The sequence below is a fragment of the Ixodes scapularis genome, unplaced genomic scaffold (genome assembly GCF_016920785.2).
Source record: "Ixodes scapularis isolate PalLabHiFi unplaced genomic scaffold, ASM1692078v2 PGA_scaffold10__122_contigs__length_95168666, whole genome shotgun sequence".
Lineage (NCBI taxonomy): Eukaryota > Metazoa > Arthropoda > Arachnida > Ixodida > Ixodidae > Ixodes > Ixodes scapularis.
This window is the reverse complement of record NW_024609836.1, coordinates 60,993,297-61,015,926: the sequence shown is the minus strand read 5'-3', so window position 1 is coordinate 61,015,926 and position 22,630 is coordinate 60,993,297. Positions and strand designations below refer to the sequence as shown.

At 48.7% G+C, this 22,630-nt stretch overlaps 1 protein-coding gene and 8 non-coding genes across 9 annotated transcripts; 6 read left to right on the top strand and 3 right to left on the bottom strand.

The window, feature by feature from the left end:
• Positions 1-1,003: 1,003 nt before the first annotated feature.
• On the bottom strand, positions 1,004-1,954 carry LOC120849874. The gene has a single exon (XM_040222139.2). It carries the CDS (start codon positions 1,952-1,954, stop codon positions 1,004-1,006), a length of 951 nt encoding a protein of 316 aa, XP_040078073.2.
• An 8,906-nt stretch (positions 1,955-10,860) lies between these two features.
• Positions 10,861-10,934, bottom strand: Trnat-ggu. The gene has a single exon. It is a non-coding gene; the product is annotated as a tRNA-Thr (tRNA).
• Positions 10,935-11,294: 360 nt separating this feature from the next.
• Trnat-ggu lies at positions 11,295-11,368 on the bottom strand. Its single transcript has one exon. It is a non-coding gene; the product is annotated as a tRNA-Thr (tRNA).
• Positions 11,369-14,854: 3,486 nt separating this feature from the next.
• Trnat-ggu lies at positions 14,855-14,928 on the top strand. Its single transcript has one exon. It is a non-coding gene; the product is annotated as a tRNA-Thr (tRNA).
• A 360-nt stretch (positions 14,929-15,288) lies between these two features.
• Positions 15,289-15,362, top strand: Trnat-ggu. The gene has a single exon. It is a non-coding gene; the product is annotated as a tRNA-Thr (tRNA).
• A 360-nt stretch (positions 15,363-15,722) lies between these two features.
• Positions 15,723-15,796, top strand: Trnat-ggu. The gene has a single exon. It is a non-coding gene; the product is annotated as a tRNA-Thr (tRNA).
• A 360-nt stretch (positions 15,797-16,156) lies between these two features.
• Trnat-ggu lies at positions 16,157-16,230 on the top strand. Its single transcript has one exon. It is a non-coding gene; the product is annotated as a tRNA-Thr (tRNA).
• A 360-nt stretch (positions 16,231-16,590) lies between these two features.
• Positions 16,591-16,664, top strand: Trnat-ggu. The gene has a single exon. It is a non-coding gene; the product is annotated as a tRNA-Thr (tRNA).
• Positions 16,665-17,024: 360 nt separating this feature from the next.
• Positions 17,025-17,098, top strand: Trnat-ggu. The gene has a single exon. It is a non-coding gene; the product is annotated as a tRNA-Thr (tRNA).
• Positions 17,099-22,630: the final 5,532 nt, after the last annotated feature.

Below are 22,630 nucleotides of genomic sequence, written 5' to 3'. Positions count from 1 at the left end.
CTTCAGGTACCGGTAGGGTATTCTTTTCTCGCAGCTGCTGAGAAGTCTGGTCGCTTTGATGTCGAGTCATTACCTGCATAACAGTTGCTTGGTGCCAGTCCACTTCCGGTAATGGTTGTACTCGACCTTGCACTGTCCAACCAAATAGCTTTTCTACGGCTGTCAAATCTATATCAAGTCGCTTGATAAACCCAGTGACAGCCTTCCAGTAATTGTCCGCTCCGATCAGTGTATCAATGTCTGTGTCTCTCTTGAACCCCGAGCATTAAAGATCGGCAAGTTGCAGCGTGCATGTTTGAGCTGTTCTCCAAAGGCTTAGAGGGAACGAAGAAGATTGGCAAATTTCAGGAAATTCCAGAGCCTCGATTCGTACCCGTCTCCGATCGTATTGGCTTTGGAGCCATACTTCTACCTTCCGGAGTTTACTCGCATTACCAAGGGCAGTATTGCCGAAGGCTGTAATGCCGAAACCCTCTTTTCCTAGAACATTTCAAGACAGCTCGCTGACAAGCCTGGTCGTCACAAACGTCCGCTTGCTCTCTCTATCCATTAGGCACTGGAATAGGCGGCGCTTAGTCTCCCCTTCTGCCCAGACTGTAGCGGTTTGCAGAAGAACTGTTTCGATGCTTTTAGACACCGCACTCCTTACTGACACTTTCGAAGTGCCTGACTTTGACGACGAATGAGGACTGTCTTTGGTGGATTTTAGGACAGGATCGCAGAGGCAAGTCATATGTCTCCCTTGGCAGTTGGCACAGCGGAGAAATTTGGCGTTGCGATAATCTCTTGCCCTGTGATATCTCTTGCAGCACCTAAAACATCGGCCGTCTCTCTTAGGTATTTCTTTTTCACACTGATGGAACGAACGTTGGATTGGTCGAACGAGTGCTCAAGTGCATCGCAAAAAAAGGCATTCGGCATCTTGAGCGTCTGACCTTGCAACTCAAGCTGCTGCCGATGGAGGGACCTATGGTTTGCGCACCTGGTTTGACGAGGCTTCCTTTTAGGCTTTTGAGAGATTGACTTGATTGGGATTTATTTCCAGACCGCGCTCTCTGCTCTCTACCCTAGACTTTAGAAAATTCAAAAACGTTTGCAGACAACCGGTGCTATCCGCGATGTCGGTAGCTGTTTGCTGGCGGTAGCGGAGGACGAGATCGTCAGGAAGTCGCTTCTTCTCGGCAGCATGTAGCAGCGCACTGTACTCTTCCACCTTCAGGCCATGTGCTTTCAGGTTGCGGACATTTATCGTGATATCGTCATTCAGCCGTCTCAAAGCCATAACGTCGATCGACGTGGTGATTCTTCTTAAATTCAATAGTCGCGTCTTGTGGTCGTCAATTATCGCCTGGGTCTGGACGAACCTGTCCTTTAAGATATCCACAGCGATGTTACAGTTGCTCTCCATAATAGGCAATCCCCGTATGCTGTCTTCCGCCTTTCCGAATAAATAACTCGTCAGATATCTAAATTTATCGATTGAAGAAAGGTCCGGCTTATGGTGTATAAACCCTTCAAATTGATCCCAGAAAGGTTTCTTATTATGGAGGTATCCTTCGAACTTTCGGTTCTGTAATCTTGAGAGTTTTATCACTATTGTTCTCGACTGTTGATGGCCTTGGTCCCAAACCTGTAACCGTTCCGCAGCATTCGATATGATGTTAGGCGTGCGCAGGGCATCTAGCTTGAGTGTGGCTCTTGTTCGTAAACGGCAGATCAACACTTGATAAGCCTCGACGCTTTCCCTCTCTTCTTCAAGGTGATCAATATCAACCCCGTCTTGAATCTCACTGTCAACTGCCTTCAATGCTGCTTCCTTCAGTTCGAGAATATTCAGGTTTTCTGTGAGCTCACCAGCGGTTGCATCCGAGGAACTAAGTAGAGCTTGAAACTCGTTAATGGCTCTGGTCACCGCTGACCGAATGACGGCTAATTTCCTCCGCAATCGGTCCATTCTCTGAAGGCGCGGGGTTATCCGGGTTGCTTGTCTGTCAGATGGGGAGCTGTCACTCTTTTTGTCGGTCGTATCCTAGCTCCCGGGTTAAGGGACCATATGTTTGGGATCGGAAGAAAGTAAGACCCGATCAAAGCGATGGTAGCGGTTTATAAGAAGGAGAAGATGGCGGGCTTCTTCTGTGGGTGACCCCGTTCCCCACTTCTTCGTCGCCCCGTCTCCATTCCAACAGGGCCTTTTTATTAAAGGTCCGATTTTAGCGTTTGTTGTACATTTGTCCCGCTTAGCAGGACAACATTATGTAGCGCAAATATTAAGAAAGCAATGGGCAACACGCTGGTGAAGTTTGGAAGTCCTAGCGTTATCGTGAAATGTGCCGTGTTGGCAACTTTTCTTTGAAAACTAACAGTGCCATTACTCCGTAGTAAATATTTTGGAGCCGGAGACGCAGCAGTTGTTTTGGGGGAGGTGCCCGAAAGGCAAACTTTGCGCAATCAGCACAAAGCGCTTAGCATTGGGAGTGTGCTTGTAAATTTTTTCCCCGAAGACTTTTTTTTTTCTTGGAACAAAAGTTAATTTTGTTGTGCTGGACACCGAGCCAGCAAAATGAATATCTTTTTGGCAAAATCAAAATAAATTGTTACCGAACTAGGTCGGCCGAATTTATCTAAAAGCACCCTCAATCTTTCTTTAAATATTTTTGTACATATATCTTTGTACATTTCTGCGTACATTTGTCTAATTATTCCTTTGGATATTTGTTTGTGCATATGTGTACATTTATATGCCGATACGTTTATCGCTTTCCCGCTGTAATGCCGTCTGGGAGCGGTAGGTTAAATTAAATAAATAAATAGCTTTACTTCGAGTAATTTCTAAGATATAGTTCTTGCAGAAAGCATCCTACATCAATAACAAAGACTCCCATTCGTTTAAACGCTCGGGAGGAAGAAAATGTAATATTGTATTTATACCTCTGTACTTAAATCACGTCCAAACACCAAAATAAAGAGGTAAAAAAAAGTGTGTTCCTATCTCTTGGTAAAAGACCATTTGAATGCAAGGACTGAAAGACGGCTTCACTTGACTTCCAACCTCTTAAATTTGGAAACGGAATTCCGGGATGTACAAAAGGACGCGAATCTTTCTGTTTTTTTTTATTCTGTTTTTAATATTCTTTTAGAGGACCCTCACAACACCGAAAAAAGAAAAGAAGCAGAGGGGAGAAGAGTCGTGGGTTCTTTCCGGATGCAATTCGACCGTCTTGTGAAAGGAAAAGGATCCCGTCGTCTAAAAACTATTTATATATATCTATATTTGGCAATAGAAAGAAGCTTCTAAACTCCCGTAGTCAGCTGCAGCAAAACCGAGAGCTTTGGAATGCAAGCTTGCTGCAATAATAGGATTCATATCTAGCCAAACAGAAAACTATAAGGAATCGTAATAATCCGCATGATTTGTTCCATGTGCATCCACATGTTCTCTTCTTTTTGACGGCACAGAGGAGGTGCCTTCGTACCATTCTTCCCAAATTGTATTTTTAGAACTGGGAATGTCGACAGCAGACATTCTGGTTGTGCTTTTACCATTTAAATGTTGCTTTCGTAGTTTAGTTTGTTTTTGCTTTACGTCCACGCGTTTCGTAAACTATATTTTGTTCTTCCATGTGTACTGTAGCGTGAGTATCCTTAGTGCGCTTAATATTTAGAACAAAAAAAAATATAAGCAAGCTTCCTTTTCTTTACACATAACAAAATCTGAGACACCGGAAGAAGGGAACAGATGAACACGAAAAAGGCGACGACACACACTACGTCTCGAACACAGCTGAAGGTTTATTCTAAAACCACATCCTTTTATGGGGATGCACCGCAGTCAACGTCAAGAACCCTAACACCGGTGTCTTAGTTTTCGTTATGTCTGCAATCCACGAGCTTGCCTGTACTTTTAACCTTCCTCCTTTTCTTCCCGATAAACACGTCAGTACCGCCAGACGGTGAACTTAACCTGCAGTTTTCTTCGGAAATTCGGTGAAATTCTTCAGCCTTTGTGGTGCCGTGGTCAGTAAACAACGACACCGGACAAAATCCTGCGAAATATGCAGACAGATGCCACGTGACCCCAAACGACTGAGAACCCCGCCGTCCTGCCACGGCTGTCGGTGCCGTATTACAATGTAGCCAGTGTCTATAGACCTTTGCGTTAATCGTCCGCTGCGCGCTGCCATATTTGTTTGCTGGGCTGTGGAATGCCTTCTGAGAATGCGCTGTTGCTCTGCAGTGCGGTATATCAGACGCTTCACATGCGTCCAGAGATCAGTGACTCGGCATTTTTCGCCGGCGCTCATTGTCTTTAAGGCTTTGATGTAACCGGCTAAACCTATCACGCACAGCAAAAAAAAATTGCGCCTCATAGCGGCGCCCTTGTCGTGCGATTGGTTTTGTCGGTCACGCCAGCATGCGGACGGCTATCAGACGAAACCCGACGTCGACAACATTTTAAAGCGTGTTTGAAGTATTAAAGCTTTAAAAGTGTTTTAATGCGCGCTTTTGAGATATCTGTTTTGTTATTTCTGTCAAGCGTACATGGTTTAAGCACAATAAGATTTTTTTTTTGCAACTAAATCTTCTACGAACTATTTCGTGCAGTGTATAAACTCTGCGCCTAACAATTTTTTTTTCTTCCGTGAGGTGTCATTGCAACGAGAACGGTGGCATTCGCGCTCCGCTGGCCTGGTTTGTTTCACTGCAGCGCCGTCCATATATGCACGCAGCCCTGGACCTTTTTTCGTATAACATTTTATTTCATTTTACATTACACTCTTGAATATTTAGCCAACTGTTTCATTGTGCCTCCTTTTTAATTTTTTTGTTAATTTTTACTGAATATGGCATGCTTTGCTGAATGTATTCATTGCACTGTTGAACTGTTGAGGGGGGGGGGGCAGAAACTCATTCAGGCTTCGCCTTTATCTTTGCCCCCTGGTCGAAAAAAAACCCCGCCAAACGAAGAAAAAAAAAAATGTGCTGCCGGCTTCAAGATTTACCATTGAAGTTAATACCCTAACTGAACGCGTTCCACCACTATAGCGGATTTCATGAGAGGCCTTCAATATTGACCAAAAAGAAAAAGAAAAAAAGGCTCTCACCTCTCTGTGCAAACAGTGTCGCGCACTGTACCAGAAGTGGACTAGGTTAATTAAAGGCGCGATGGATCGATTTTTGTACTTCGCGCAAATATCTCTTAGAAAGAATCCCTGACGTTCATGAACTATGAAACACGTTCGTTTTTCACCACACCCGATACAGGTCCCTGAAAAAATTACAGAAAAGCGTGCAGCGCTCACCCCCTCAACTCGCAGCCAGAACCAGCGCCCACGTGATCTGGAGTCGATTATATGCCGCCAATGTTGATCATAGCCACCAGCTAGGGTGGACCGAGCACTGGTCATGCGCTGAGTTGCCGACGTTGTTCCGGATCGGTCATTTTAGTCATTGCAGCGATTGGACACGGGCAACACTACCCGAATGCTTGTCGAGCTAATGAGTATCACGAATCCAAATCGAGTGCTCACGCGATGGTCAGGTTTAATCTATAAAGTGGATTTAAATATCGTCCCCGGGGGAAGAGGGAGGGGGAGGGGGGGAAGGAACTGCGGCCCCCTTACTACGTTATTACGTTTTGCGAAAGAGAGATTCCAAGTAAACGCTCGCTTTGTAACCTCGTGTAAAAAAAAAAAAAAAAAACATTCCGAGCGAATATCGTTGCAGTACCCCGTTAACGCTATTTTTAAAATATAGCCTTAATCTCGTGAACGTTTCAACGAGTGTTTGGCTTTGCTACCACTTTTTGATTTGGCAACGCTGTAATTCAAAATAGTATGTCCGTTTTTTTTATGTATTTAGGTTATAAAAAATGTTTTATAGTGGAAGTTAAATCCACTTGGGTGATGAAGTACAAAGCTTCTCATATATTGATCGCACCAATAGAAAACTTCATACTAAAAAAAAAAAAAAAAAAAAAAAACGCAGACGAAGAGACACGAAAGAGAGGACAAGCACAACACTGTCTCAAAGGTTCCCGGCAGTTTTTCCCCCGTCTTTTGTGTTCACACGTTCCCTGTATTTTTTTAGTTCACGAGATCATTAGCGATCGTTGGAAATAGGCGCAATCATACTTATTTTCAAAATTAAACGTATTCGTTTACCCTAATTGATTTCATGTAGTCGCCGAATAGCCATTGCTCCTACACGTTTTACTCAACTCAATAAGCTATCTAATCGGCTGTGAAGCAGTAATAAAAAGCTGCCAGTGCTATTCGAAACGTCACATCTTTCCTGCTATGATTAATTACGCATCGCACAATAAGAAATGCTAAATGTCGCCCTTGCATCTGCCCATTTGGCGAATTTAATAACGTTAGGTATAATTAGTTCATTAAGTACGTTTGAATAATTACTTTTTCAATTAGTACATTGAAACGTATGGTTTGAATTAGAAACTTGCTGTGCAGCTGGGCGTCATCAAAAATTACGAAATGAACTCGCGTTCGAGAAGTTATAAAACACGTATAAGGCATTGTAAGACGCTTCGACGAAACTATTGACTTGACCGCGTTTTCATACTTTGTTGCACCTCATGTCCGGCCGCAACGGATGTTACGAGCATTGAAGTCAATCCAAGCCCTTGTGAATGTTACGTGCTCCTTAAAATGGGGAGAACGTGACGCGTGGAGTGCCTGCCATGTGCTACATTCACAAAGCTGGATTGTCTAGGATGGCCCGTGGCGTAAACTACGGTCGAACGCAAGGAAAAAGCAACGTTACTAGAACAGCTCATTTGGAAAACTTCCATAGAGCCTGCTTTGAAATGGTGGCTCCAATCCGTACTCGAGAACCTAACAAAAGGCGATCGCGACGCCGCCATTTCTCCCGCAGCGGCCACTCCTGGAACTCATGGCTGCACATGTCGGTTCAGGCCGAGTCGCTTGAGGGCCGGTGGCGCCATCTCGCAGTGCCATTTCGCGGTAACTGTATAATCAACTTTCATGTTTTGACTCGTCGCTAAAGGGTGGCGCTGTTGTCTTATTTAGTTCGGTCTCGGTTGACGCGAGCGGTCCGGGTTTCACTGGTGAGTTTCCCACCTGAGTGTTTTAGTAACGTCGGGTAGAAGGAAGTGTAGATTTCGGTTTCCTACCTGAACCAGTGGTCCTGCACCCCCAAACCTAATGGGTGCAACGCACGCGCGCTACATTTTCTTCCATTTTACGAAGGAGGAAAGGTGGTAGCTCCGCCCCCCTTCATTTGATGTTAACATTTTTTATGAAACCCCGGTAACTCTCCAATCAAAAACATACCTTTTGGTTTATTCGATCAAATTTTTATCACTTAAAAGTAATTTATTCTTTCATTCAACCAAACGTTAGTTGTTGTTATTTTTTTTTTAAATTGACCCCGGGAAGAGCTCCAGGACGACATTACATTCTGTTTCTCTGCGATGGCTACGTTTTCGTAGCAACAATTTGCCTCGCGTTTCAAGAAACACCCCTGGATACTTTCATGCTTACATTTACTCTGACCACGGCCAATGTTACAATGTCATCGGGTTTCTCAATCAGCGACAAAAATGCAGCGTAATGGCTTTTGTCATCTTCATATGCACAGCATAAGTTCATCTGCTTCTTCGCAGGGGTTGCGATGGTGTCAGAACTCCGAGCTCTTATTGGCTGATTGTAAAATAGTAAGTAGACCCCAAGACGTATATCATTGAGATGTACCCACTATTCTTGTAATCAAAGCCTATCAGAGCCCGGTGTCGTTCTAACGTCACCGCAAATCCTGAGCTAGAAAAAGACGACTTTCTCTGGACATAGGTCTGCTGTCACCAGCAAAACCAATAAACTGAAGTGAATACACCGCGAGTTTGCATCTTTAGTACGCCTATATGTATTTCTATGTCGAGGCCAAGTTTTTCTTTTTCTTGCACAGGGGGTTTTGGTGACGTCAGAAACCGAGCTCCGATTGGCCTTGATTGAAATGATAGTGGGTAGAGCTGAATGCTAAATGCCTTGCGATTTTTCCGGTGTGTTTTTTTGTTTTTTCTAAATCAACCAATAGGGGCTCGGCTTTCTGACATCATCGCTACCCTCTGCGTAACAACCAGACGAACTTGCGCATCGCATAGAGAAACATATAAATAGTCACTGAGAGCTGAAGAAGCGCAGGATGTGGCACACGTTCACACCTCTTGCTTTCTGTTTGGTCCTTCGGCGTTATTACCGGCTAATGTCGCATTCTGATTGGCTACGGAGCTATAATGAGATGCGCGGCTATCACCACACCCTGCGTTCCTTAACGTGTTCAGTAGCCATAGTAGTTCAAAGACGCACGCAGGCTTGTTTTACCCAGACACAATTCGCGCCTCCAAGCGCTGGTGTTCACTGACACAGACGAAGCGGATTAAGGAATCGTAACAAAGAAAGGTGAGTTGGGACTATACTTTGTTTCGGTTTAAGTCTAGACGCAGCCGACGCTACGAGGTGAAAGGATCAATCAAGAACCGTCAAAAGGGCAAGTCGCTAAGCCTTGTCTGCTTATGATCGGTTCATCAATTATAGAACACGCACAGAAACATAACGGGCCCCATGGTGGCGCGCTTTTGACGTTCTCTGATTGATGTCATCAACTCGTAGCGTCGGCTACGTCTGGACTTAGCTTAAAACTAAGTATAGATTGTACGTCACGCAGTAAAAGTGGAGGAAAAAAAGCAGGGACAGTAAGGATTGTGTTGTCATCAATCCTTACTCTGTCCGTGTCCTTTTTCGTGCATTTAATACAGATTAAGGAACCGCGGTCTGTCGGAGCAGAAGACGTGCCTTCTGATGCGCCGTCAGTGCCGTCGAGCCAACGTCACTAGGAGGGGAGAGGGGTGAGGGGGAGGGGGGATGCGGAGTGCACCCTGCGCGGAGAGCGCAACTTCCGAACCTGTGGCTTAATTGCATCTATGACTCGAAGCGCTCTCAGGGAGAAACCGTTCACTCTCCACATCCAACGCGCTTACCCTAATTAACCGCGGGCCGGGCTATGACACTTGAGACCGTTCCTTCCGGGGTCTCGACTGCTGGCAAGGACGTCAGCCAGGCATCTTGATGTGTCCTCCGAATTAAGAAAAACAAACGACGCAATAGGGGTTTCTTTCTACTTTTTCCCGAACGAGTTTATTGCGACTGACAGCTTAATAAACACAGGAGGAAGAAATTATTGAGCATCTTATTTGTTTTCTGTAGCCAATGAGATTGCAGCTTTCGCCGATTAGCACGCCGCGAAACAAATCGTGAAGCAAAACGCCTGAGCATAATGCCGAGCGCAAGCTCGTCTGCTTCTTGCAATGATGTCAGAATTCCAAGCTCTTATTGGCTGATTAAAAAAGAAATAGTGAATAGACCTCAAGGCATATAACATTGAGGTCTACTTATACTTCCAATCAAAGCTAGTCAAAACTCGGCGTCCTCCTGACCTTACCGCAACCCCTACGCAAGATGCAGGCAACTTTCTCTTTGTATAGGTTTCGCGCCGTGTTTTTGAACAGGTCAGTGCCTGTGGCTAGTTTTTTGTGTCATTAGAAATAGAAATAGCCTCCGACTTTCATAATATCTAGTCACTGCCATTTTTTTTCTTCTAATAGCCCGCCGAATAATGTAGTCAGTGATATATCTTTGGACTCAGGAACTATGGAACGCGCAATTGAACTCGACAAACAGCGCAGCCTATCAGGCGCGACCAAGTCGGGGAACGTTATGAACATGACAAGAATGAAAGGCAGGAAAATAGGAGAATAAACGAGACTCTGCGAGCAGGACGAACCGGATACGGCAGGAATCCCAATACCGTTCTGGCAAACCGAGCACGGCCACTGGAACGTGTGGACATAGCAGACCATGAACATTTGGGCAGGGAAACGTCGGGAATCTCGTCCCCCGGTCGCCATCGCAGAACTCCGCAAACTAATCCTCCCGTAGGAAGGAAAGTTCTGGTATTTGGAAAGTGGGAGAGAGAAAGAGGGGGGGATATACCTACAGATGGGATCGATAAAGAGAATGACGGGGAAAAGAAAATAGAACGACATGTTGGTAGAACGAGAGGAGAGAAATATTGTGAGCAACTGCGGAGAACTCACCTAGACTCTCAGAAGCTCTTGGATGAAAACTGACCCGCGGTGTACTTGAAATGCCAATTATTTGTCTTCTCGGATGTCTTGACCTGTGAGAGGTATGAGTGCCTTTCCACATTAGAGTCTGTAGTTAGTTCTAGTGGTGTCCACCCTTCTTGCATAATCGATGCGGGATTATTGGAGCGTGATATGTTTGATTTGATTACTTTACTAATGGAATACAGCTAAATTGATTATTAATGTTCGGCGTGCACAGTTCAGCAGTATCAATGCAGGTTCTTCCAATAATATGAAGAAGTTCGGGTGTCTAGAAGATAAGTAGGTAATAAAATTCCCTAATAATTAAATATATATATATATATCCAGGGTGACGGTTTTCTCCCTGTCTCTCTCCCTCTCTCTCTCTCTCTCCATATATATATATATAAAGTCAAAGATGCGTACTGTCGTAGTTACTAATTCGAAGTTATTACGACGTTTCGAGCGGGGAGCGCTCTTCATCACCAAGCCGTCGCGCCATCCTTATCTTAATAAAGTGTAACAACAACAAAAACAAAAACATATATGTATATATATATATATATATATATATATATATATATATATAATGGGATTGAGTGAAGATTGACAAGTGCAGCCGTAGTAATATTGAGAACGAAGAGGGGAGAAGGTGATTATTGAATTTATTGCATTAAAGTTAGGGAAAGGGAAAGGGAAAGAGAGCTGGCGAAAAATTGGGCCAGGAGCGGGGATTGAACCCGCAACCTTCGCCTGACCGGGGCGACGCCTTAACCGATTAGACCATCCTGGCCACTGGTTTCGGCGGACTCAATTTCTGACCAGCTCTCTGTGTACTGTTTAGTTTCGAATTCGCTTAACTGGGTAGACGACAACCGTTGCTGATTTAAGGCCCGCGCTATTTCCGACATGCGGCAGTGACGTGGCACGTCATCTCAGCTTGCAAATGTCGGAAAGGGCCCGTCTTCCAGGATATCTAGGGAACCACTCCTCCCCATAGGGACAGGCTGCACCGTATATATAATGGGATTGAGTGAAGATTGACAAGTGCAGCCGTAGTAATATTGAGAACGAAGAGGGGAGAAGGTGATTATTGAATTTATTGCATTAAAGTTAGGGAAAGGGAAAGGGAAAGAGAGCTGGCGAAAAATTGGGCCAGGAGCGGGGATTGAACCCGCAACCTTCGCCTGACCGGGGCGACGCCTTAACCGATTAGACCATCCTGGCCACTGGTTTCGGCGGACTCAATTTCTGACCAGCTCTCTGTGTACTGTTTAGTTTCGAATTCGCTTAACTGGGTAGACGACAACCGTTGCTGATTTAAGGCCCGCGCTATTTCCGACATGCGGCAGTGACGTGGCACGTCATCTCAGCTTGCAAATGTCGGAAAGGGCCCGTCTTCCAGGATATCTAGGGAACCACTCCTCCCCATAGGGACAGGCTGCACCGTATATATAATGGGATTGAGTGAAGATTGACAAGTGCAGCCGTAGTAATATTGAGAACGAAGAGGGGAGAAGGTGATTATTGAATTTATTGCATTAAAGTTAGGGAAAGGGAAAGGGAAAGAGAGCTGGCGAAAAATTGGGCCAGGAGCGGGGATTGAACCCGCAACCTTCGCCTGACCGGGGCGACGCCTTAACCGATTAGACCATCCTGGCCACTGGTTTCGGCGGACTCAATTTCTGACCAGCTCTCTGTGTACTGTTTAGTTTCGAATTCGCTTAACTGGGTAGACGACAACCGTTGCTGATTTAAGGCCCGCGCTATTTCCGACATGCGGCAGTGACGTGGCACGTCATCTCAGCTTGCAAATGTCGGAAAGGGCCCGTCTTCCAGGATATCTAGGGAACCACTCCTCCCCATAGGGACAGGCTGCACCGTATATATAATGGGATTGAGTGAAGATTGACAAGTGCAGCCGTAGTAATATTGAGAACGAAGAGGGGAGAAGGTGATTATTGAATTTATTGCATTAAAGTTAGGGAAAGGGAAAGGGAAAGAGAGCTGGCGAAAAATTGGGCCAGGAGCGGGGATTGAACCCGCAACCTTCGCCTGACCGGGGCGACGCCTTAACCGATTAGACCATCCTGGCCACTGGTTTCGGCGGACTCAATTTCTGACCAGCTCTCTGTGTACTGTTTAGTTTCGAATTCGCTTAACTGGGTAGACGACAACCGTTGCTGATTTAAGGCCCGCGCTATTTCCGACATGCGGCAGTGACGTGGCACGTCATCTCAGCTTGCAAATGTCGGAAAGGGCCCGTCTTCCAGGATATCTAGGGAACCACTCCTCCCCATAGGGACAGGCTGCACCGTATATATAATGGGATTGAGTGAAGATTGACAAGTGCAGCCGTAGTAATATTGAGAACGAAGAGGGGAGAAGGTGATTATTGAATTTATTGCATTAAAGTTAGGGAAAGGGAAAGGGAAAGAGAGCTGGCGAAAAATTGGGCCAGGAGCGGGGATTGAACCCGCAACCTTCGCCTGACCGGGGCGACGCCTTAACCGATTAGACCATCCTGGCCACTGGTTTCGGCGGACTCAATTTCTGACCAGCTCTCTGTGTACTGTTTAGTTTCGAATTCGCTTAACTGGGTAGACGACAACCGTTGCTGATTTAAGGCCCGCGCTATTTCCGACATGCGGCAGTGACGTGGCACGTCATCTCAGCTTGCAAATGTCGGAAAGGGCCCGTCTTCCAGGATATCTAGGGAACCACTCCTCCCCATAGGGACAGGCTGCACCGTATATATAATGGGATTGAGTGAAGATTGACAAGTGCAGCCGTAGTAATATTGAGAACGAAGAGGGGAGAAGGTGATTATTGAATTTATTGCATTAAAGTTAGGGAAAGGGAAAGGGAAAGAGAGCTGGCGAAAAATTGGGCCAGGAGCGGGGATTGAACCCGCAACCTTCGCCTGACCGGGGCGACGCCTTAACCGATTAGACCATCCTGGCCACTGGTTTCGGCGGACTCAATTTCTGACCAGCTCTCTGTGTACTGTTTAGTTTCGAATTCGCTTAACTGGGTAGACGACAACCGTTGCTGATTTAAGGCCCGCGCTATTTCCGACATGCGGCAGTGACGTGGCACGTCATCTCAGCTTGCAAATGTCGGAAAGGGCCCGTCTTCCAGGATATCTAGGGAACCACTCCTCCCCATAGGGACAGGCTGCACCGTATATATAATGGGATTGAGTGAAGATTGACAAGTGCAGCCGTAGTAATATTGAGAACGAAGAGGGGAGAAGGTGATTATTGAATTTATTGCATTAAAGTTAGGGAAAGGGAAAGGGAAAGAGAGCTGGCGAAAAATTGGGCCAGGAGCGGGGATTGAACCCGCAACCTTCGCCTGACCGGGGCGACGCCTTAACCGATTAGACCATCCTGGCCACTGGTTTCGGCGGACTCAATTTCTGACCAGCTCTCTGTGTACTGTTTAGTTTCGAATTCGCTTAACTGGGTAGACGACAACCGTTGCTGATTTAAGGCCCGCGCTATTTCCGACATGCGGCAGTGACGTGGCACGTCATCTCAGCTTGCAAATGTCGGAAAGGGCCCGTCTTCCAGGATATCTAGGGAACCACTCCTCCCCATAGGGACAGGCTGCACCGTATATATAATGGGATTGAGTGAAGATTGACAAGTGCAGCCGTAGTAATATTGAGAACGAAGAGGGGAGAAGGTGATTATTGAATTTATTGCATTAAAGTTAGGGAAAGGGAAAGGGAAAGAGAGCTGGCGAAAAATTGGGCCAGGAGCGGGGATTGAACCCGCAACCTTCGCCTGACCGGGGCGACGCCTTAACCGATTAGACCATCCTGGCCACTGGTTTCGGCGGACTCAATTTCTGACCAGCTCTCTGTGTACTGTTTAGTTTCGAATTCGCTTAACTGGGTAGACGACAACCGTTGCTGATTTAAGGCCCGCGCTATTTCCGACATGCGGCAGTGACGTGGCACGTCATCTCAGCTTGCAAATGTCGGAAAGGGCCCGTCTTCCAGGATATCTAGGGAACCACTCCTCCCCATAGGGACAGGCTGCACCGTATATATAATGGGATTGAGTGAAGATTGACAAGTGCAGCCGTAGTAATATTGAGAACGAAGAGGGGAGAAGGTGATTATTGAATTTATTGCATTAAAGTTAGGGAAAGGGAAAGGGAAAGAGAGCTGGCGAAAAATTGGGCCAGGAGCGGGGATTGAACCCGCAACCTTCGCCTGACCGGGGCGACGCCTTAACCGATTAGACCATCCTGGCCACTGGTTTCGGCGGACTCAATTTCTGACCAGCTCTCTGTGTACTGTTTAGTTTCGAATTCGCTTAACTGGGTAGACGACAACCGTTGCTGATTTAAGGCCCGCGCTATTTCCGACATGCGGCAGTGACGTGGCACGTCATCTCAGCTTGCAAATGTCGGAAAGGGCCCGTCTTCCAGGATATCTAGGGAACCACTCCTCCCCATAGGGACAGGCTGCACCGTATATATAATGGGATTGAGTGAAGATTGACAAGTGCAGCCGTAGTAATATTGAGAACGAAGAGGGGAGAAGGTGATTATTGAATTTATTGCATTAAAGTTAGGGAAAGGGAAAGAAAATAGCGCGGGCCTTAAATCAGCAACGGTTGTCGTCTACCCAGTTAAGCGAATTCGAAACTAAACAGTACACAGAGAGCTGGTCAGAAATTGAGTCCGCCGAAACCAGTGGCCAGGATGGTCTAATCGGTTAAGGCGTCGCCCCGGTCAGGCGAAGGTTGCGGGTTCAATCCCCGCTCCTGGCCCAATTTTTCGCCAGCTCTCTTTCCCTTTCCCTTTCCCTAACTTTAATGCAATAAATTCAATAATCACCTTCTCCCCTCTTCGTTCTCAATATTACTACGGCTGCACTTGTCAATCTTCACTCAATCCCATTATATATACGGTGCAGCCTGTCCCTATGGGGAGGAGTGGTTCCCTAGATATCCTGGAAGACGGGCCCTTTCCGACATTTGCAAGCTGAGATGACGTGCCACGTCACTGCCGCATGTCGGAAATAGCGCGGGCCTTAAATCAGCAACGGTTGTCGTCTACCCAGTTAAGCGAATTCGAAACTAAACAGTACACAGAGAGCTGGTCAGAAATTGAGTCCGCCGAAACCAGTGGCCAGGATGGTCTAATCGGTTAAGGCGTCGCCCCGGTCAGGCGAAGGTTGCGGGTTCAATCCCCGCTCCTGGCCCAATTTTTCGCCAGCTCTCTTTCCCTTTCCCTTTCCCTAACTTTAATGCAATAAATTCAATAATCACCTTCTCCCCTCTTCGTTCTCAATATTACTACGGCTGCACTTGTCAATCTTCACTCAATCCCATTATATATACGGTGCAGCCTGTCCCTATGGGGAGGAGTGGTTCCCTAGATATCCTGGAAGACGGGCCCTTTCCGACATTTGCAAGCTGAGATGACGTGCCACGTCACTGCCGCATGTCGGAAATAGCGCGGGCCTTAAATCAGCAACGGTTGTCGTCTACCCAGTTAAGCGAATTCGAAACTAAACAGTACACAGAGAGCTGGTCAGAAATTGAGTCCGCCGAAACCAGTGGCCAGGATGGTCTAATCGGTTAAGGCGTCGCCCCGGTCAGGCGAAGGTTGCGGGTTCAATCCCCGCTCCTGGCCCAATTTTTCGCCAGCTCTCTTTCCCTTTCCCTTTCCCTAACTTTAATGCAATAAATTCAATAATCACCTTCTCCCCTCTTCGTTCTCAATATTACTACGGCTGCACTTGTCAATCTTCACTCAATCCCATTATATATACGGTGCAGCCTGTCCCTATGGGGAGGAGTGGTTCCCTAGATATCCTGGAAGACGGGCCCTTTCCGACATTTGCAAGCTGAGATGACGTGCCACGTCACTGCCGCATGTCGGAAATAGCGCGGGCCTTAAATCAGCAACGGTTGTCGTCTACCCAGTTAAGCGAATTCGAAACTAAACAGTACACAGAGAGCTGGTCAGAAATTGAGTCCGCCGAAACCAGTGGCCAGGATGGTCTAATCGGTTAAGGCGTCGCCCCGGTCAGGCGAAGGTTGCGGGTTCAATCCCCGCTCCTGGCCCAATTTTTCGCCAGCTCTCTTTCCCTTTCCCTTTCCCTAACTTTAATGCAATAAATTCAATAATCACCTTCTCCCCTCTTCGTTCTCAATATTACTACGGCTGCACTTGTCAATCTTCACTCAATCCCATTATATATACGGTGCAGCCTGTCCCTATGGGGAGGAGTGGTTCCCTAGATATCCTGGAAGACGGGCCCTTTCCGACATTTGCAAGCTGAGATGACGTGCCACGTCACTGCCGCATGTCGGAAATAGCGCGGGCCTTAAATCAGCAACGGTTGTCGTCTACCCAGTTAAGCGAATTCGAAACTAAACAGTACACAGAGAGCTGGTCAGAAATTGAGTCCGCCGAAACCAGTGGCCAGGATGGTCTAATCGGTTAAGGCGTCGCCCCGGTCAGGCGAAGGTTGCGGGTTCAATCCCCGCTCCTGGCCCAATTTTTCGCCAGCTCTCTTTCCCTTTCCCTTTCCCTAACTTTAATGCAATAAATTCAATAATCACCTTCTCCCCTCTTCGTTCTCAATATTACTACGGCTGCACTTGTCAATCTTCACTCAATCCCATTATATATACGGTGCAGCCTGTCCCTATGGGGAGGAGTGGTTCCCTAGATATCCTGGAAGACGGGCCCTTTCCGACATTTGCAAGCTGAGATGACGTGCCACGTCACTGCCGCATGTCGGAAATAGCGCGGGCCTTAAATCAGCAACGGTTGTCGTCTACCCAGTTAAGCGAATTCGAAACTAAACAGTACACAGAGAGCTGGTCAGAAATTGAGTCCGCCGAAACCAGTGGCCAGGATGGTCTAATCGGTTAAGGCGTCGCCCCGGTCAGGCGAAGGTTGCGGGTTCAATCCCCGCTCCTGGCCCAATTTTTCGCCAGCTCTCTTTCCCTTTCCCTTTCCCTAACTTTAATGCAATAAATTCAATAATCACCTTCTCCCCTCTTCGTTCTCAATATATATATATATATATATATATATATATATATATATATATATATATATATATATATATATATATATATATATTGTAGGGTTCGGTGCTACTGCTCACCCGCAAGAAGGACCAACGAGGCAGATCTCATAGAACACACCTTTACTGTCTGGCGGCAGCCAACCGACTGCCCAGCCCCCCGAGCCTCGAGCGTGGCTCGCGCGCACGTTGCGCGCCGGGCGCGGAGCACAGGTTCTTTTGCCCGATGATAGGCCGCAAATCCCACAAACTCCCCCCCCCCCCCCTCCCCCGTTCTCTGTCCTCTGGCTCCGTGGCTGTTCTCTCTGGTTGTTGGTGGTAGAGGAGGAGGGGGTTGTCACGATGCAGGCGGCCGGATGCGGTTTGTGGAGGCCGCCTCCGGATTGGCGATGCGGTTGTTGCAGTTGCCCATGAAGTCCTTGAAGGGCGACGTACTCTCAGGATGCTTAAAGGGCCTTGCTCACTCCTTGGCAAGGTGATCCTCCATCTGCTCGATGGCACGGCCGTTCCTGTTCTTCGAAAACTTGATCTTGACGACATCGTTATACAGGCAGAGCAGATTGAAGAGTTTCTCGGTGTTCATCTTGTCAGAGTTGAGCACCATCACCAGAGACCCCTGATGCTGGTCCGCCGCTTAAGGACGAGTGGGCACGTCCGGAGCCGTCGCTGGTAACGTCGGGGTCTGGTGGACCTTCGTAGCGGTCCTGGTCTCCATTTTTTTTTGTCCCGTGGCCGTCGTTGTAGCCGCTGCCGGGGCTGCTGATCTGACTCTCTCAGGTCCGCCGTGGTCGTAGTTCTTGCGTCTGGCGGCGTAGCTAGGGCCGGTAGAGGGTCCTCGGCCGCCCACTGCGTTGCCGTAGTCCCCGAAACCACGTGGCTCATCGAAGGGGTTGAGAGAACCTCCGGCAACGGTCGAGGCGGTATCGAGACATGTCGAAGGTTCGAAAAGAACGAAAGGAAAAAAAAGGATCAACAGTTGTCTTCCGGAGAGGCTTCTACAAGAAAGCGTCGGTACGTTGGGCGCGGCAATAGACTGGCTAAATTTGCGAGCACACTGTCGGTGTATATCGCACAGAACTACGCGCACAATCTGTATGGTGCGGAAACTAGTTCTCGTCAAAGCCTAATGCAACGCGCATTTTCTAAGTCTTCGTCTTCGTCACCAACATCAAAAAGAGTTCTCGCAGAATTAAGTTTATTTTTAATTATAACCCGGATCGGCATCACTCTCCACCTGCGAGAGAACTTCGTCATCCGATTCATAATACCGTTTGAGGTTGGTGACATGAACGGGTCCAGCGAGTCGTCCGGACTCACAATGAACGAGCGTGTACGTGAGGCGTGAGACCTTGTTTCGCACTCGATACGGACCATCCCACCTGTTTGCCAGGGAAGCTGTGAAACCTCTGGAGGCGTCACTAAGTGGGTGTGTCCGCCGGAGTACAAGATCTCCAACTTCGAATTGCACGTCCCGGTGGCCACGATTGTACTGCTCAGCCTGCTGAAGCCGTGCGGCGTCCAAGCTCTCCCGGGCATCACGAACGATGTCCCTGAGTCTGCGTCGTAGGCTTCCTGCGAACTGACCGTATGAGCGAGCAGCGCCACGGTTGTTGGTCGTGCAAGTGTTTTCCAGCGGGAAAGTCAGCTCTTTTCCGAAATTAAGGCAAGCTGGCGTAAAACCTGTGGACCGGTTAACGGTTGTGCGAGTTGCGAACGCGAGCTCTGGGAGCTTTGCGTCCCAGTCAGGGTGACGTTCGGTGTGAGCTATTAACATTGATTTCAGGTTTCGGTTCACCCGCTCTGTGATGTTTGCCTGTGGGTGATAGGGAGACGTCCGCTTGTGTTGTATGCCCAATACGGCACATGAGTCTCGGAACACTTTGCTGGCAAAGTAAGTAGCGTTGTCGCTAATCAATTTCGCCGGAAATCCGAAGCGTGTGAACGTCTCCATCAGACACGACCAGATTCTTTTGGACGTCAGCGACCGTAATGCAAATAGCTCCACCCACTTGCTAAAGTGATCCGTGACAACCAACAAGTACTGGTTGCCACGCGGACTGCGTGGGAAAGGGCCCATGACGTCGACAGCAACGCATTCCCATGGGGATCGACTCACGACTGGCTGCATGAGACCAGGGGGCTGACCACCGCGCGGTTTGGCTTTCTGACAAACCGGGCATGAACGAGCGTACCTGAGCACGTCCTGACGAATTCCTGGCCAAGTTGCAGTACGGCTTAACTTTCAAAAGTCTTGCAGCCACTACTGTGACCAGCCAAAGCAGAGTCATGGTAGTATCTAATGAAGGACGTGCGAAGTCGGCGAGGTATCACGGCTCGAAATGGAGTGTCTGTGGAGCCACCCTCCTCGTCGTCGATCTGAGGTATGTACCGGAGAAGCAGACCGTCTTCGGCCAGCAAGTACGAGTCAAAACCCATGTCAGCGTCTCTGTTGCCACGTCGGTCACGTGAAGATAACCACTCAGAGACCCTGCGACAAAGTCCATCGTTCTGCTGTGCAGCACGAAGCTCATCTCGGCTAATCAAAGTACCCCAGCGCGAGCCAGCATCTATCGCAGCCACAACATTGGCATCCTCGAGCACGCGCTCTTCGCCGAGCGGAGCGCGCGACAAAGCGTCTGCAACTTTGTTTTGTGAGCCTGGTTTGTGCACAATAGTGTAGTCATATTTTTGAAGCGTTAGTGCCCAGCGTGCTAATCGTCCTGCCGGATTTTCCAGCCGCTGAAGCCAAGACAAGGCGGCATTATCCGACTGGATCACAAAGCGCGCGCCATCAAGATACATGTTGAATTTCTGCAGGGCGAATATGATGGCTAGGCACTCATGCTCGCAAACGTTGTAATTCCGCTGAGCTGCTGTCAACGTATGGCTAGCAAACGCTACGGGTCGTAAGACACCATGAAAGTCTTGAAGCAGCACAGCACCTAAACCGTAGCCGCTCGCATCGGTTTGCAGCACAAACGGACGGTTGAGGTCTGGGAGCTTCAAAGATGCTGTCTCAGCAATAGCTCTGGACAGTTGAAGGAAAGCATTTTGCTGTGCCTCCGTCCAACGCCACTTGACGCCTTTGCGCAGCAGTTCGTTCAGAGGCCGCGTTATCTCTGCACAGTGGGGAATAAACTGGCGGTAAAATCCAACCATGCCAAGAAATCTTTGCAAACTCTTTGCATCATGTGGGGGAGGAAACTCAGTTATGGCCCTCAGCTTGTCCTCATTAGGGCGAAGCGATCCATCGTCGATTACAAAACCGAGTAGGTTAATCTTAGATGTTGCCAGTTGCATTTTTCCCGGGTGAACTGTCAAACCAGCATTCTGCATGCGCTCAAGTATAGTCCGAAGGTGCACAAGATGTTCTTCAAACGTGCGTGAAAAGACTACGTCATCCATATATGCCATGGCGTAGTTGTGCCGTGCGTCTCCAAGCACAATGTCCATAAGACGCTGGAATGTGGCAGGAGAGTTGCTCAAGCCGAAAGGCATGCGCACAAACTCGTACAACCCTCTGTAGCATGTGAATGCTGTTTTCACAATGTCAGCGGGTTCGACCTCTATCTGGAGGAAACCGCGACTGCAGTCAAGAGTCGTGAAAAAACTCGCGTTTCCCAAGTTGTACATGATCGACTCAATCGAGGGGTACGGGTACGCGTCACGAACGGTTACCGCATTCAGGCGCCGATAGTCGACGCAAAGCCGAGCCGTTCCATCCTTCTTGGGGGCAAGGACGATCGGGAAGGCCCAAGGGCTCTGTGACTCACGTACTGCACCCGTGTCGATCATCTCTTGGAGCGCCTTGTCCAGCAGGGCTCGCTTGTGTACGCTGATAGGTCGAGGGTTGCAGCGTAGAGGCCGTGTATTCCCGGTGTCAATTGAATGCTTTAGGACACCGGTTCTGCCGGGGTTCTCCGTGAACATCGGCGAAAACTCCTCAAGGAGTCTTTGGAGACGCCGCTTTTGCTGGTCCGTAGCAGGACACTTCTGCAAAGAATCGCTTACCGCACATGGGAGTCGCAAAGCAGGCGTTCTAACGCCAACGTTATCGACACTGACGACACAATCCTCTCGTCTGGTAAATGGGATCAGTTTCGAGTCACTACCTAATCGGTAGCCTTTGTTCGGAAAGTCAAGAACCAGGTTCTCCCCGAAAATGAAATCTCGCCCCAAAATAATCGGTACCGTGAGACCAGGTAAGCAAACGAAACGCTGACGGCGTTTTTTCTCGTTAAACCCGATCTGTAACCTCACGGCTTGACTCGCGAGCATTTCTGGTCCTGACGCTAGCTGTAAGCGCACGTTAGTCTCGCGCAGGTTGGCTTTCTGCTCTTTGCACCGTTCAATCAGGTAGTCCCCAATAAGCGACAGACTCGCACCGGTATCAATCAGCGCTGCCACAGCTATTCCGAGCACTGTAACTGTCATACGAGGCTCAATTAGCTCAAGGTCAGGCTGAATTCGACATACCGATGGAAGTTTTGCCGAGTTGTCCATGGTCATCGCGGCCGGCAGGCGTTCAGGGGTCAACGCCACCGGCCGTACTCGTTTCCCGAGGCTGCATTGCTGTTGCGCAGTAGGTCGGGGCAGTCACGCCGGAAGTGGCCATGGCGACCGCAGCCGAAGCACCGCACCGAGTTGCGCCGGTCAGGGCCGTGCGTCGGGCTTGCTTGCGCTTGTCGTTGCGGCCCTTCTTGGTGTCCCTCGTTGGACCAGCGATCGGCGCCCCGGTTGGCATTGCGGGGGAAGGACCTTAAACGGCTTTCACCCTGCCGTAGTCTCGATCCAGCCGGCCGGGCACGTAGCCGGGGGTCCGAACCATCGAGTGGTCTCCCGCGCTCCCATTGCCCGAAGGCGTAGGAGTCCAGCGCACGGGGGGGACAGACCGCGCCATCCAGGGTTTGGCGCTGAGTCGGACCTCTTCTGGGCTCGGGAGCTCGCCAGGCACAGGACGGCTCAAGAGCTTCTTCAGGCGGTGGCGGGGGCCGATACTGCAGCTCGGCCAGGAGCGTCTCTTGTATGCCGTGAGCGTCCCGGGCCAGTTGCTCCAGGGTGGAATACGTGCGGCCATGCAGGTAGGGCCGGAATCTTGGGTGGCTCTGCTGCATCACCCGAGCAACCCTGTCCGACTCCGACGTCGTTGGGCAGGCTCTTTCATAGAGCTCCTGCATCGCCCGTACATATTCGACGAGGGTCTCGTCCGGGTGCTGGGTCCGGCGCTCCAGTTCTCGCTGGACTCGAGACTGGTACCCAGGTGGAAGAAACTCATCTTGAAACTTCCGCCGAAAGTCTTCCCAGGTGAGGAAAGGGGCCACGATGCGCCACCAGCGCGCGGCGCTCGCCTGGAACGCCACGGGGAGAACCCGCGCAAGGACGTACTCGTCCGAGGCTCCCGTGGCGAGCTTATAGGCCGCCAGCTC

Bases quoted from the DNA above. Each gene is read 5' to 3' on its own strand.
- LOC120849874 (XM_040222139.2), bottom strand. From the start codon at position 1,954: ATGGACCGATTGCGGAGGAAATTAGCCGTCATTCGGTCAGCGGTGACC.